The sequence below is a fragment of the Heliangelus exortis genome, chromosome 1 (genome assembly GCF_036169615.1).
Source record: "Heliangelus exortis chromosome 1, bHelExo1.hap1, whole genome shotgun sequence".
Classification (NCBI taxonomy): Eukaryota; Metazoa; Chordata; class Aves; order Apodiformes; family Trochilidae; genus Heliangelus; species Heliangelus exortis.
The window spans coordinates 173,498,369-173,510,943 of NC_092422.1; the positions used below are offsets into that span (position 1 = coordinate 173,498,369).

The window sequence follows — 12,575 nt, forward strand, 5'->3', positions numbered from 1 at the left end:
TAGCATCCCATTTTCAGCACCAAAATTAATCAAAAAAACCCCAACCAACCAAAAAAAAACCTTTTGAGAAATCATCCATATCCAGTTACACATTACTATCACACAAGAAATTCAAGTTTTAAAAAAACAGTCGTTACCAAGAGGCACGGCATTTTCTAAATATTCTGTGCAGGAAATTATTACAGAAATAAACTTCTGTATCAATAGAGATACACACAAGCTAAGAGACAGAAAGACAGACTGTTGTCTTGCAGTACAAAAATTTTATTGACATGAGTTTGGGATGACAGTTTTACATATAAACGTGAAGTGTTAGGACACAGTCAGGTAATCCTCTCATCTTCCAGGCTTATTTTGAGAAAAATGGTACTTTGGAAATTATCAGCATGAGCATGCTACTGTCCACAGCTCTCAAAACAACCTCTTGGTAGCCCCCCTCAGAAGGCAGCTACGTCTGAGCTAAGAAAACTCTGCACTTTCCTTTGTCTCCATACCTCAGCTGGTAGGCAACAAGAGTTCCCAAGCTCTTACAGTCCCCACGTGCGCTGCTGCAGCTGCCGTAAGCAGAGAGTGGGGAAATTTCCCCTTCGTAGAAACTCTCCCTTGTGGGAACATGAGCTACCTCTGTAGTGAGGGGAAAAATGAAAAATACTTCATTTTAACTGCAACTCAAGTATCGTTTCACAGCAATTACATCTTAAATACACAATAGAAATTGATAATTACATAGTAACTCCTGTTATCGCTACTACATTATCTCTGATAATACTGTAGTTAAGCGTGTGCTCAAATTCCTTTCCAGTAAAATGTTTGTTAAAACACTATTATTTCTTGAATACTTTTAAAACACTAATGAAGTATATAAAAGTTTTTACAATATACAAGAAAAAACTAAGTTAATAAATGATTATGTTTTCTTCAATTCTAGCAAAGAGTAAGAGTCTGAGAAAAATAACTTTTATTGCATTTTAATTTCTCAATCTCTTTCCTTTTATTAAAAGATAAAAGAACAGAAATTATTCATGGTTTTAGGTGAAGAGAAGCTTGGGAGAAACAAAATCACAATGCAGTAGGCAGGTGATGGGAAATCAAAATATTTAATATGGCTTGTAGCTGAAAGTAATTGATCTGCATTTCCAATCAATTTCATTATTGCCACATTCCATTTGTTTTTCATTAAGTGAAGACAACACCATGTCTTTAAAATGCATGTACAACAGCTTTAAGCCACTGATGAACATATTGTGCAACTCATCTGAATGCAGTTTAACACATGAACTTAATAGAATATATTTATGTACAGTATATACACAAACAGAATCCTGTGGTAATAACCCTGAATATTGTCCTTTAAATGAGTAATTTTCATAAGAAGAAAAAAAAAAAGCAAACATCTATGAAGGTGGCAAAACTGCCCGTTTCTGAAGTTTAAATCAATATTTTTGAGCTGATTTACATAGAAATAAAACCGTGGTCCTGTACAAACTTTACATTACAGGGAAACAGTTTATTTTAAAAAAATATTTACATATTTGAGTACTTGGTTCTTTGCAATAGAGATTATATGAACACAGAAAACTCTATGGTAGGCAGTTTATTTATTAGATTTTTGTATTTGTTCTTTTTTGTGCAAATTCCAAATTTCTCTTTTTGTGTTATTATCTGCCTCTATTTGCCTTGTATTACTGCTGCTGCTTTTTTTAGTATTCTGAGAAGGCTGGGTGACTTTACTTCTAGGAACAGGAAGAAAAGATTTAACTCTCGAAACACCCAACTCTGTCTTTGATTTACTGTTGCTGCTTTCCACAGTTCGACTGCTGCTGAGAGGATGCATTCCATCCTGTGAATCAAAAAACAGACATTTTCTGTATAAATAATTATTGCCATTGGACCTGGAAAACAACGCACCAAGCCTACCAGCCCCACAGAACCCTTGCTACTTATAATCTTTTGCAGCTTAATATGACAGCTTCTCACTGCTTGGTAAACAAACTGTGGCTGGTTTTTTGCTTCTTTGTCTGAAAGGAAGTATCAGCACCATCTTAAAATACCAAAATAAGTCAATAGGTTTACTGCCTTGAGATTGAAAAAACTTCAACTGATTCTGAGAGGTCTCAGTGTTGGAAGAACACAAAATAAGAAGTGCACGTTCTTTCATTACTGCAGAAATATGATAGCTGCAGCTACAGGTAAAAGGGAAAAAAGGGAGATCCAGGTACTTATGAGCAATAAATAAGCTTTACAGCTTGAATAAAGATATTCACTGTTTTAACACCATAAAGGCCATAAATAGTAACAGAATAATAATAACAAAAATAGTACTTCAAGAATGAAAATCAAAATGCTAGTTACATTTTAACAAATATCTTATAGACTGCTTTAATTTAAATTAGGTTTTAGAATCTCAAATTATATATGCTAAGAAGCTACACTCCTAAAAACTGTACCATATTCACCCTGCCCAAATATAGATACGTGAACTGCCAAAGTTAAGCATGTTGTCACTTTTTTGTTCCCTTATAGTCAAGAAGAAGGATAATGTTTATTTTATAATGATCACTAACATACCTTTCATGAGAGGTGCCTGCCTTTCCACTGACAAGAAAGGAGAATTAGGACCTCAACTGTTAGCATCAGTTGAATCCAAAACGTCCTCTGGAAAGCTATGAAACCTTCCATTTTCCCTATCAGCTACAGCTCTTTACAGAACAGTTGGTGGCATGAAAAGACTGTTTATCATTGTCTATTCCTCATTAATCTCTGATTCCACAGAATCACAGAATATCTCCAGTTGGAAGGGACCCACAGGGATCATTAAGTCCAACTCCCTCCTCCTTGCTGGACTGCCTACGACTAACCCATATGACTAAGAGCAACATCCAGATGCTTCTGGAACTCTACAGGCTTAGTGCCATGACTGCTTCCCTGAGGAGCCTGTTCCAGTGACCAACCACACTCCCAGTGAAGAAACTTTTCCTTATGTCCCATCTGAACTTCCTCTGACTCAGTTTCATTCCATTTCCTCGTGTCCTGTCACTGGTCCCCAGAGAGGGGAGATCAGCACCTCCCCTCACTGCCCATCTTGAGGAAGCTGTAGACTGCCACGAGGTCACCCCCCAGCCTTATCTTCATCTATCACCAGCTATCTGTTTGTATCCTGGATAAAAGATTCTGCATCTCATATCAGTTTTCCCTTGCTCCTTCACACACTTTTTTCTTCCAGCCAATGAAAACAAAATAAATTAATTGTGGGTAGGTTGCCCTTTTAAGTAACTTGTGTCATTACTGTTGGTAAAACCTCCCCTTCTTAGGCACTATTGCTTTTTTTACCTGCAGAACTCTATTTCCTTTTGGAAAAGGATGTGTTTCTAACCTCAGATTCTTTTTCAAGCACCAGTTCATGCAGTTTAGTAGTTTTCTCATTGTTACAATTACCTCTGCAAGTTTGACTTCTGCTTCCAAACTGAGACTGTGCTCTGGACTGTGCTACACTCTTGATACATTTGTTGTAGCAATGATTACATCCAGAAACAAAGCCTGTCTTTCTATTAGACTTATTTATAAAACCTAGCAAAAGGTTGAGTTGGGTACCCTTCATTTTTGCCAACATTTCCTCAACAGAGATATGGGGAATCTTTTTTTTTTAATTCTATATGAAATCTTTCGACTAAGTTCTTCAAAAACCATACAGGTAGCTAAGCTTGTCTACCTCCAAGGTTAATATAGTTATGCCTCACATTCTAAGAAGGAATTTTAAAAGGAAGAAAAATCACTAGGAAAAATTTACAATAGGAATGGATAGGTCAGGTGTCTTACCAAATTAGCACATGTGAAGCTCTGATTTGGAATGTCTGAAATGAACATCTTTAGGGTAATTTCCAATATACTAGAGTATCTGCAATACTAAAATTATTTCTGTCCAGCAGAGACTGTTCTCCAGCTTTTTAATAAAATTACAGAAAATATTCTAACATTTGAATATTTAAATATGATGGCAAGGCTGGCAAGTCATCTCATCCTGATGGGTGCAAGTTAAGCCATTTTCAGGGCTATTTCACTGCACCTGCAGAAAATGGACAATGTCTCCACGAAACAATTTATCACAGTCAGATGAAAATGCTTGGACTGTACTCTAGAGAATACCTATAGAGGGAACAGAGAGGGCTCAGTGAGGGAGCACAGAGAACAGACCCTACCCTGGCTAAGATTATTGAACTGTGTGCTCAGGAGCTCTCTTGATGTTCAAAAACCTGAGAAGCCAAAAAAGGAAAGAAGTTGAACAACCCAGACTTTATTATCCAGAGAATGAAAACATAGCAGGGTATAATTTCATCTTCCTATTTTGTAGAAAGGTTAGCACTCACTAACAATGATTTCTTTTTCTGAAAAGAAGAACAGATAGTGGACCTATTATATCTGTCAGTAGAATTCACGTTATCTTCCCACTCCGAAATTGCTCTGGCTTTAGTAAAGGTTGTTTAAATTTAGACTATTTTTTCCCAGAATCACCAAACCCATGACATAGGGTTTCTCTTGACTTCTCATAAATCATATACCAAGAGACCTGTATATTACAACATAGGGAAGAAACTTGGCAAGTCTAAGAGGTTTCCTAAGAATCATGACAGCTTAGTCTTGTGACAAACAGGGCACTGGAACAGTAACTCTTTGGATCCAATCAGAAATTCAGGTTTTGGAGAAACTCAAGACACCTTCCCCAGTCTACTAGAGGACTCTTTTCACGTACCTTTTGTGCTGCTGTTTTTCTTGGGTTAGTACCACTTGCTGAAAATACAGGACTCTTCTGAGAGTTGTTGAACATCAATAGCTCATTCTTAGAGTCTGCAATCTAAAAAAGATAAGAAAATGGTGATTTTTCAATTATTCACAGAAGAGATGGTTCAATTTGCCAAATTTTGGATTTTATTTTCATGTAGTTTCTGTGCGATCCAATGCATAAATATCCAAAGGACCATTCAAGTATTTTCCCTTTATTCTTGAGTGCATTTGTAGGAGATGGGAGATGAAGAGAGAAATTTCACATTGATTATTATGAGAGGAAGATTAAACACACATTTCTAGAGCAACACTATTCAACAGAGTTTAAGTGCAATTTCCCATTACATTTTATCCAGTAGGATAAAACAACAGAGAGAGGAACAATCATTTTCTCTCCCTCCTGTCATGTTTCTTTTTTGCTATTTTCCATCAAACCTTGTGACTGTACAATAACAGATTGAGTCTGATCAACCTTCAGTCCTCAACTGAAGACTTTGCAGGAGCAAGCTGATCTCTGCACGCACAAAGGTACTGAATCTCAACACAAGAGAGGCAGCAGGAACATATTTGAGGGAAAGGACAATTTAGAGAGTAAAAGTACTTATTTTGATGGCAGCCTGAAATTATGTCACACCAAGAGAACATGCAATAGCACCCTCACTTCTGTAAAGCTACATTAGGGAATTCACAACAGAAATTCCAGCCATGGATGGTTCCACCCACAGCGAGGAAACTGAACAAAAGACAGTGACATCTATCTCCTTCCTTATCTAACTCCTATTTCCTTGAATTGTCAACAAGGAGCAATTACATTTTACATGCTATAAACATCATTTTTAGTGGGTCACCATTTCTTTTAATTACATTCTCTCAAGAAGAGATATGGTCAAATCCCTGTGCTAACTGGCTGGTGATTTGCTTGCTAGCTTGTTGCATGTGACTCATGCAAGTACTGGAAATCCTTTAAAAAGCCAACCCAAACCAAAACACCATAATAAAGGATTTCATTAACTAGGCTGAAAAATCTTCCCAAACACAGTATTTCTTTTTTTTTACTAAAAACTTTGTTGACTTCAAAGAATGAAAAGATTACCTAATAAAGAAAAACTAATGGCACTGCTGTTTGGGGAGATCCGAGGGGATGCAGAGGCGCAGCCTGAGTGCACAGTAGCCTAAGACTGACTCTTATCTGTGTTTCAAAAGATATGAAAGGGCTGCTCTGGTGTGAAGGCAGCCTGCTGCCACAGCTACCTACTACAGCTGTGCTAGGAGGAAAGAAGGAAAAGAAAAAATGGCTACAGCTACAGGACGAGCTGGATGATTTTGGTGCAAAAGGAAAAATGAGGGAGATGTATGGCTCCACCCTCTGCTTCAAGAGGCCTCCAATAACCACCCACAGCCCCTTCCAGCACAGAACTTGGCCCCAAACTTATGAGCCCGGCCAGGATCCTCCATCCTCTTCTGCCATGATTCAAGAAAAGAATTAGGCCAATTAATTCTTGCTTGGGGCAATGAAGCTACATTTTGCCTGCAGAGCAGAGGAGCTTCAAGCCAGTTCTGTGAGGGCCTGTGGGATTACATTAAACCAACAAAATGTGCAATGCATGTCAGGAAATACTCCTGTGTCCCTAAGACTATGAAACAGTTTACCAGAGGAAGCAGCAACAGCTTGAAAGATAACATGGGGAGCAATAATGCAAAGAAGGTTTCTAGCATTTATGAACTTATAAATTTATGAACTTATAAACTTCAGTCTCCACTGCAAAAATCTCTACAAGAAAAAATAGTGAGGGTTCAATTTAAAATAATATATATTAAACCAGACCACTAGCCTTCAAATGTATAATTTATTAGTTGACTTTGGCTTATTCCCAAATAATTTAATAATTTTCCTCAGTTCAAGCAGTGCTTGTGAATTAAAAATTTATTTTAAGCACACAGCAAACAACTGCATATGGTAATGAAGTAAATTATTTAAGAACCTAGTGTTTACCTTGCTTATATCAGGCTCAGATTTGCTGGAACACATACTTTGAAGCTCCTGCACAAGATCTACTTCATCATCAGAACCAAGGGACAGCCTTTGCTGAAGATTTAGTGTTTTTAATTGATCCTTCTCTGAAGATCTGGTTAAAAAAAATTCCAAAAAACAGAGTGAACAATTAAAAATTGAACTATCATATGGAATTTTAAAATAAATAATACATACACTTAGAAAGGAGTAATTTCTTTTCAAATGACCTTTGCTACCATAAACCGAATTAAAGTAACATCTCATTCAGTGGCAGTTGTAAACAGTTGATACCATAAAAGATCTTTCTATTAAAATTATTCTCTCCATTCTGAAATTCTAACACAGGATTCTTCTGTGTACTATTTTCAAAAAGTATGCTCTTTTTAAGATGGAGCAATCAAATTTCTTCCACTCTCTTTTTGGACTTAATCCGAAAAACTTAAAAAAACCTTGGCATACTGGAAGATGCATTATTTTATTCCCTCTATGCCTGTGGATATGATAGAAACAAGGTTCCAGTCTGAAGTAAAGTCTCAAATGCAGTTAGTTCCCCCTGGCTAATTCGTACACTTTCTTAGAGAAACTGTGTTATTTAGACTAAAGAACATGTCCTATACTACTCTGAATTGCTATTCAGTTAGCTAAGAGAGCCAGAGGAGTTTTTAAAATGTAATGTCAGGTGAAAAAAGCATATGGCTGGCTTTTCATGGCAGAGTACATAACATGTTACATAATATGCTTAAGTCACAGGCTTTTCTTCTACATAAAAAGACATACAGTGCTGTAAGGTTTGAACTGAAGAATTGGGTTCTAAAATTATACTGAAGTACACTAATTTTATTTTCTCTCAGAAACGAAAATTTAAAAGGATTCCTTTCTTCACATCTAGAAGCAAAGCATTATTAAATACAACATCTTTATTTATTATAAAGTGCTGATTTACAAAACAATTTTATCATCTTTATTATTTGTCAAGTGTTACAAATACCAGAAATGAAAACTTACTTAGTGGTGAGAGAAGCTCTTTTCTTGCAGTTTGGCTGCAACATAGTCTTAGATTTTATACCTGCACAAGACAGAGAGTGACTTATTATAGTGTGTTACCAGGTGTTGATTTCTTCATTCCAGGATCTGTGATAAACAGAGGAAATGTGTTCCCACTTTTGCCTAATTAAATCAAATAGAGCCTGTCAAAAATCAGAATACATTCCTTCAAACTGCTGAGAGTAGCATTAGGGCCACATGGAACTGCTAAAATGGCAAATGGGGCATGGGTTGCCCAAGGTTTTGTGCAAGGCAGAACATGAGGTTTCTGTGGGAGATACTTGAAACAACATTACTCATTCTCTCAAGAGAAATCACTTGTCAACAGAAACAGATTTAAGCTTGCTTCATTTCAGTAACATCAAATAACTTACTCTTATTTGGAATGAGGAACATTGGGTTCTGATAGTCAAGAATGGAAGGCTACTAAAATTAAATTAATTATTCCATTTTTTCATATATTCACAGATTTTAACTGTACTCCAAGCACATACTCTGGTACAAGATAAATTACCAACCATCCCACTTGAGGTGATGTTCATTTGATTTCTTAAATCCTCTTGAGAGGGATTAGATAAATGTACAATTCAAACAGAAAACTAGCAAGCAAAATGAAGGCATTAGAGCTGCAGCTCAGAAAAAGCAGACTTCTTTCTGAACAGGAGCTGAAAACCTGAATATCTCAATTTAACATTTCTAAGTGCCAGGCACCAAGTACTTCAGGCTTTTACCTATGAAGTAGTTGAGGCTAGAATCTTCCTGTTTCTAAAGGGGGAATGTGTGCTTGTAATCTGCTTTCTCACCAAATCCTTTCCTAACTCTTCTTCCTGAAGGTTCCTTCATTTTCTGAAGGAAAAATGTAATTTGATTTTGTTCTCTACAAGTTTTCCTGTTTGATATTATATTCAGCTATGGTATTCCTAAGTTTTCCTTCCAGACAGATTTGTACTTTTAGAAGAATATGTTGCTTCTGCATATATCCAAACATTATTCCTCTGAAGTAAAGTGCTTGCTTGATGTCTTATGAAGTTGAGGTCAGCTACTAATGTAACTTTTACGTTTATACACAGGCATAGACCCAGTCATACATAGCTTGTTTCATCAAGCAGCATGCTGAAAATGACCTAGAAACTTCTTGAAAACTTTACAGTATCTGTGACTACACAGAATTTTTTACATTTACTTTTTGCAATCAGAGTGAAAATAAAACAGACTTTTCAATTTAAAGCCAAAGATCTCTCCACCCACTACAGAATTTCTAGTTCATTCTAATCAATTTGTCCAATAAGATTGAACAAGGGATGCAGAATATGAAGATGCACATATTATTTTATTTTACTTGGATTCAAGCAAAAGCAATTATTGTAGTGAAGCTATAAAGTATGCTCAAAAAACAACAAAAAAGTTGTTATACTGTAAATTAGGTGCAGAACTAAGGAGTACCAATCAAGAATTGAAACAAACTCCCATCTTATATTGAGGAAGAGAACGATAGAGCATAATTTCTTGCAAGACTCCTATCATCTGAGCCAAAGCCTCAAATCAGACAATGGGAATGACATTAGAGCAAACAAACTAAAATTAATTAGGATACCTCATAGTAACACAGAATTTGGGTGTGGGGAGTAAGCAATTTTTTACCGATCAACATAAAAATGACTGTTGCTGAATTGAGAATTTTTAATTCATGAGATAGAAGAAGTTAGATTCATATCTACACAGCTTAAACCCCCACATTTGTCTTTCCGAACTGAAAATATCAACTTTTACCTTCGGTATTTGTCTCCTGCTTATTCCATGTCTGGGAGGACAAATGGCCTGACTTTTTGCGAGGACTTGTGCTCACTTTTCTCCAAGAAGCATTCTCACCTCTTTTCTTACTACAGTTTTTGTAGCTTGAAACCACAGATAAAGGAAAATTTCCTCCTTTGAAATCTGCTATATAGTTATCTAGCTCTGAAACAAAAGTAGAACAATGTTAAGAACTGACTGTTGCAAATGGTTCTTCTTTAATCACCATATACTATGGCTTAGTTTAATGACTGCAAATGCTTTTAACCACACACCTCCCATCACAACTACATGTGTGTTTCAAGGAAATTTTTAAAAAGTAATAAAAAATAAAAGTCCCACTTTGGAATTGTTACCTGTTCTGGGTAGAGGACAACCATGCAAAACAGCTTTATTTAGCAAGATACTGAGAGCAGCTTTAACAACAGCCTGTTGACCTTGGCTAGGATTTTTTTTGGCTATTGCTTGTCCTGGTACAGATGGTCTTTTCACAGAGGCTCTGGAGAGTATTGCTTCTTGAACTCTGGGAGCAATTACAGCATTCCATAATTTGGACATCCACCTGTAGGCACACAAACGATCCCTTAACTTCAGAGACAGTTATCAAGCCCCAGTATTTTATACATTGAGTAACGTTATCAGATTGTGCATTTCCAAGAAACATATATTTTGGACTATGCAGTGTCAGTGAAGAACTGCTTTTACTTAAGATCAGGCTTATTTGTTTGTTTTACATTGAATTGTTTGACCTAAATTTCTTCAGGCTGCTTTGGCAAACTATTTACCATCCAATGCTTTTCCTTCTTAAGATAGGAACAAAAAAGCATCCTTTTCATTTTAAGGCTATAAAAGAAAGAATGTTCCAGAAAGATGTGTGTTCAAGTATATACAAAAAAAAATCCCCTTTTGCCTTTGCCAGTGCATGGAGAAGTTCCCATGCTTGCAGGTGTTCATTCATAGTCCATTTGCTGCCAGAGTGGGGAAAAAAAAGAGGTATTCAGTTATGATTTCACCCTTTCCAGTATTCTTCCATTTCCAAACTTGTCCAGCTTATAAGACCTTTCTAATTGTACAGCTGCCTTGCTCTCACACTCCTTTTGTTTATTTGATCTGTGGTGAATTGTTTTTCCAGGATGCTGTGGATTTTCCAGATTCTCTGATTTAGAGACTGGGTCTGGTTAAAAAAAAAATCGATTCAAGAGGACATGTTTTTTCTGGAACTTCTGCTTTTCTAAGAGAGAAATATTGTATTGTTTTATTACTGAAATGAAAAAATTGTATTAGGAAATAAATAAATACTATTTTTAGTTATATTTCTCAAGGGATAAAGGCTAGGTGTTTCAGGCTCCTGGCTCAGCTCACGTCTATAACAGATACCCAGACAATCTTTTTTTAGATCAAATACAACTATTTTTTTCCTTACACCCTTACCATGAGATGGTAAGATTAAAAGTCAGAGGGTTTATATTAAAGGTCTATAGGAAATGATAGGCTATAAAAGCTGTGTTCCAGCCTTGCAGAAATCCATCAGAAAAAATGGAGGATAAAATGCCTCTGACTTAAATAAGCCATTTTGTTGGATAGATGTATACACAGAAGCCATTTCATTACTCAAAATATTATGACAACATTTTTTTTGCTTTTTGTTTTTTAGTGTTTTTAAAAGTGAAAATGCCTAAATAGTTTGATAGATGTATCTTTTGTTTGTTTCAAAGCAAAAGACTGAGTTTTTATGATATATAGGAATGCTACAATGTGCTGGTAAAAGCTTGATGAAAGTTACACTACTGAGAAAAATACTTAGTACAGCTGTTAAAATAAGACATAAAATGCTTATTGGAGATGTTCCTTGAAGCTTCCCTGGCATAATACTGAAGATACCATTCCATGTAGATAAAGTCTGCTTTTCCTAGCTGAGTTAAGCTACCAAAATAAACAATAACTTTAGTCACAAAAATTCTGTCTTTCTGCTTGTAAACTTTTCACATTTTGTAATACTGCTTGTATAAACGGTCAGAAAGGAACTCTGCAAAGATAAATTTGAGCCCATTGTAATTTAATAGTTCAGAATTGATAGGCTGTACAATGTCATCTCCTCTAAATAAAATTCTAGCCTGTTGTTTAAATTCAGCCTTATGCTGGCACTCATCTTGATCGATTCCCCAGTTCTTTGGCATTCTAGTTTAACACCTCCCTGCTCCTGGAATGGAGGAAATGTTTCCTGTTGGAACAACACATTTAATTCCCTAGATTAAAAAAATTTTAAAATGCAGCTAAATTTTTCCTCATTTATTTACTCTGCTGTCCAAAACATGTGAAGCTACATGGAACAGCTCACAGACAGAAAAAATCCTGTCACACCTTCTCTCTCCCTTTTCTGCTTCCTGCTTTGACCACTTGCCTGCTGCTTAGTCCAGTACTGACCCAGTTTGCAGAGAGCTCTCTGCTGTCTTAACGAACTGAACTGACTCAGTGACACTTTAACAAATGCAAAAAGCAGCTGAATAGCACAGTGAAGAGGAGAGGCAAGAGGACAGGAGGGTTTAATTAGACTGAAATAAGAGCAACCAGTGAGCTCCTATCTAAACCTATTTATTCCTGGTTCTATGACCCCACTGCCTTCATGCTGCTAAACTGAAAGTTTACAGTAAATTCTCACTGGACAAAAAAGAAAACTTGGGATTGGACTCAAAATAAAGCATTGTGAATCCAGTCAAAACTACACTTAGGAGAAATCCAAACTAAGAAATACATAATTAAGTATCTAAAGGATCTTTTTTCTGTCCTCTACCAGTGCCAATGAAATAAATGAATGTCCATTTGAGAGGAAATGATTCAGAAGGAAGATGGAAGGTAGATGTGTGATGTAATTTATTCTTTTCATTATTTCACAGCATCCATAACATTTCCAGTCCATGGTAGATCCACATTTAGACTTTGATAATTA

At 36.2% G+C, this 12,575-nt stretch overlaps 1 protein-coding gene across 3 annotated transcripts in view; it reads right to left on the bottom strand.

The window, feature by feature from the left end:
- Positions 1-243: 243 nt before the first annotated feature.
- Positions 244-12,575, bottom strand: part of CTTNBP2 (cortactin binding protein 2) — an 81,678-nt gene continuing 69,346 nt past the window's right edge. For all 3 annotated transcript variants that reach the window (XM_071733711.1, XM_071733713.1, XM_071733712.1), the window contains exons 18-23: positions 9,985-10,190; positions 9,608-9,793; positions 7,799-7,859; positions 6,773-6,905; positions 4,748-4,849; positions 244-1,840 (exon numbers count right to left, since the gene is read on the bottom strand). In XM_071733711.1, the coding sequence (XP_071589812.1) occupies positions 1,595-1,840; positions 4,748-4,849; positions 6,773-6,905; positions 7,799-7,859; positions 9,608-9,793; positions 9,985-10,190 (934 nt within the window). In that variant the 3' untranslated portion in view covers positions 244-1,594. The remainder of the gene's footprint in view (positions 1,841-4,747; positions 4,850-6,772; positions 6,906-7,798; positions 7,860-9,607; positions 9,794-9,984; positions 10,191-12,575) is intronic.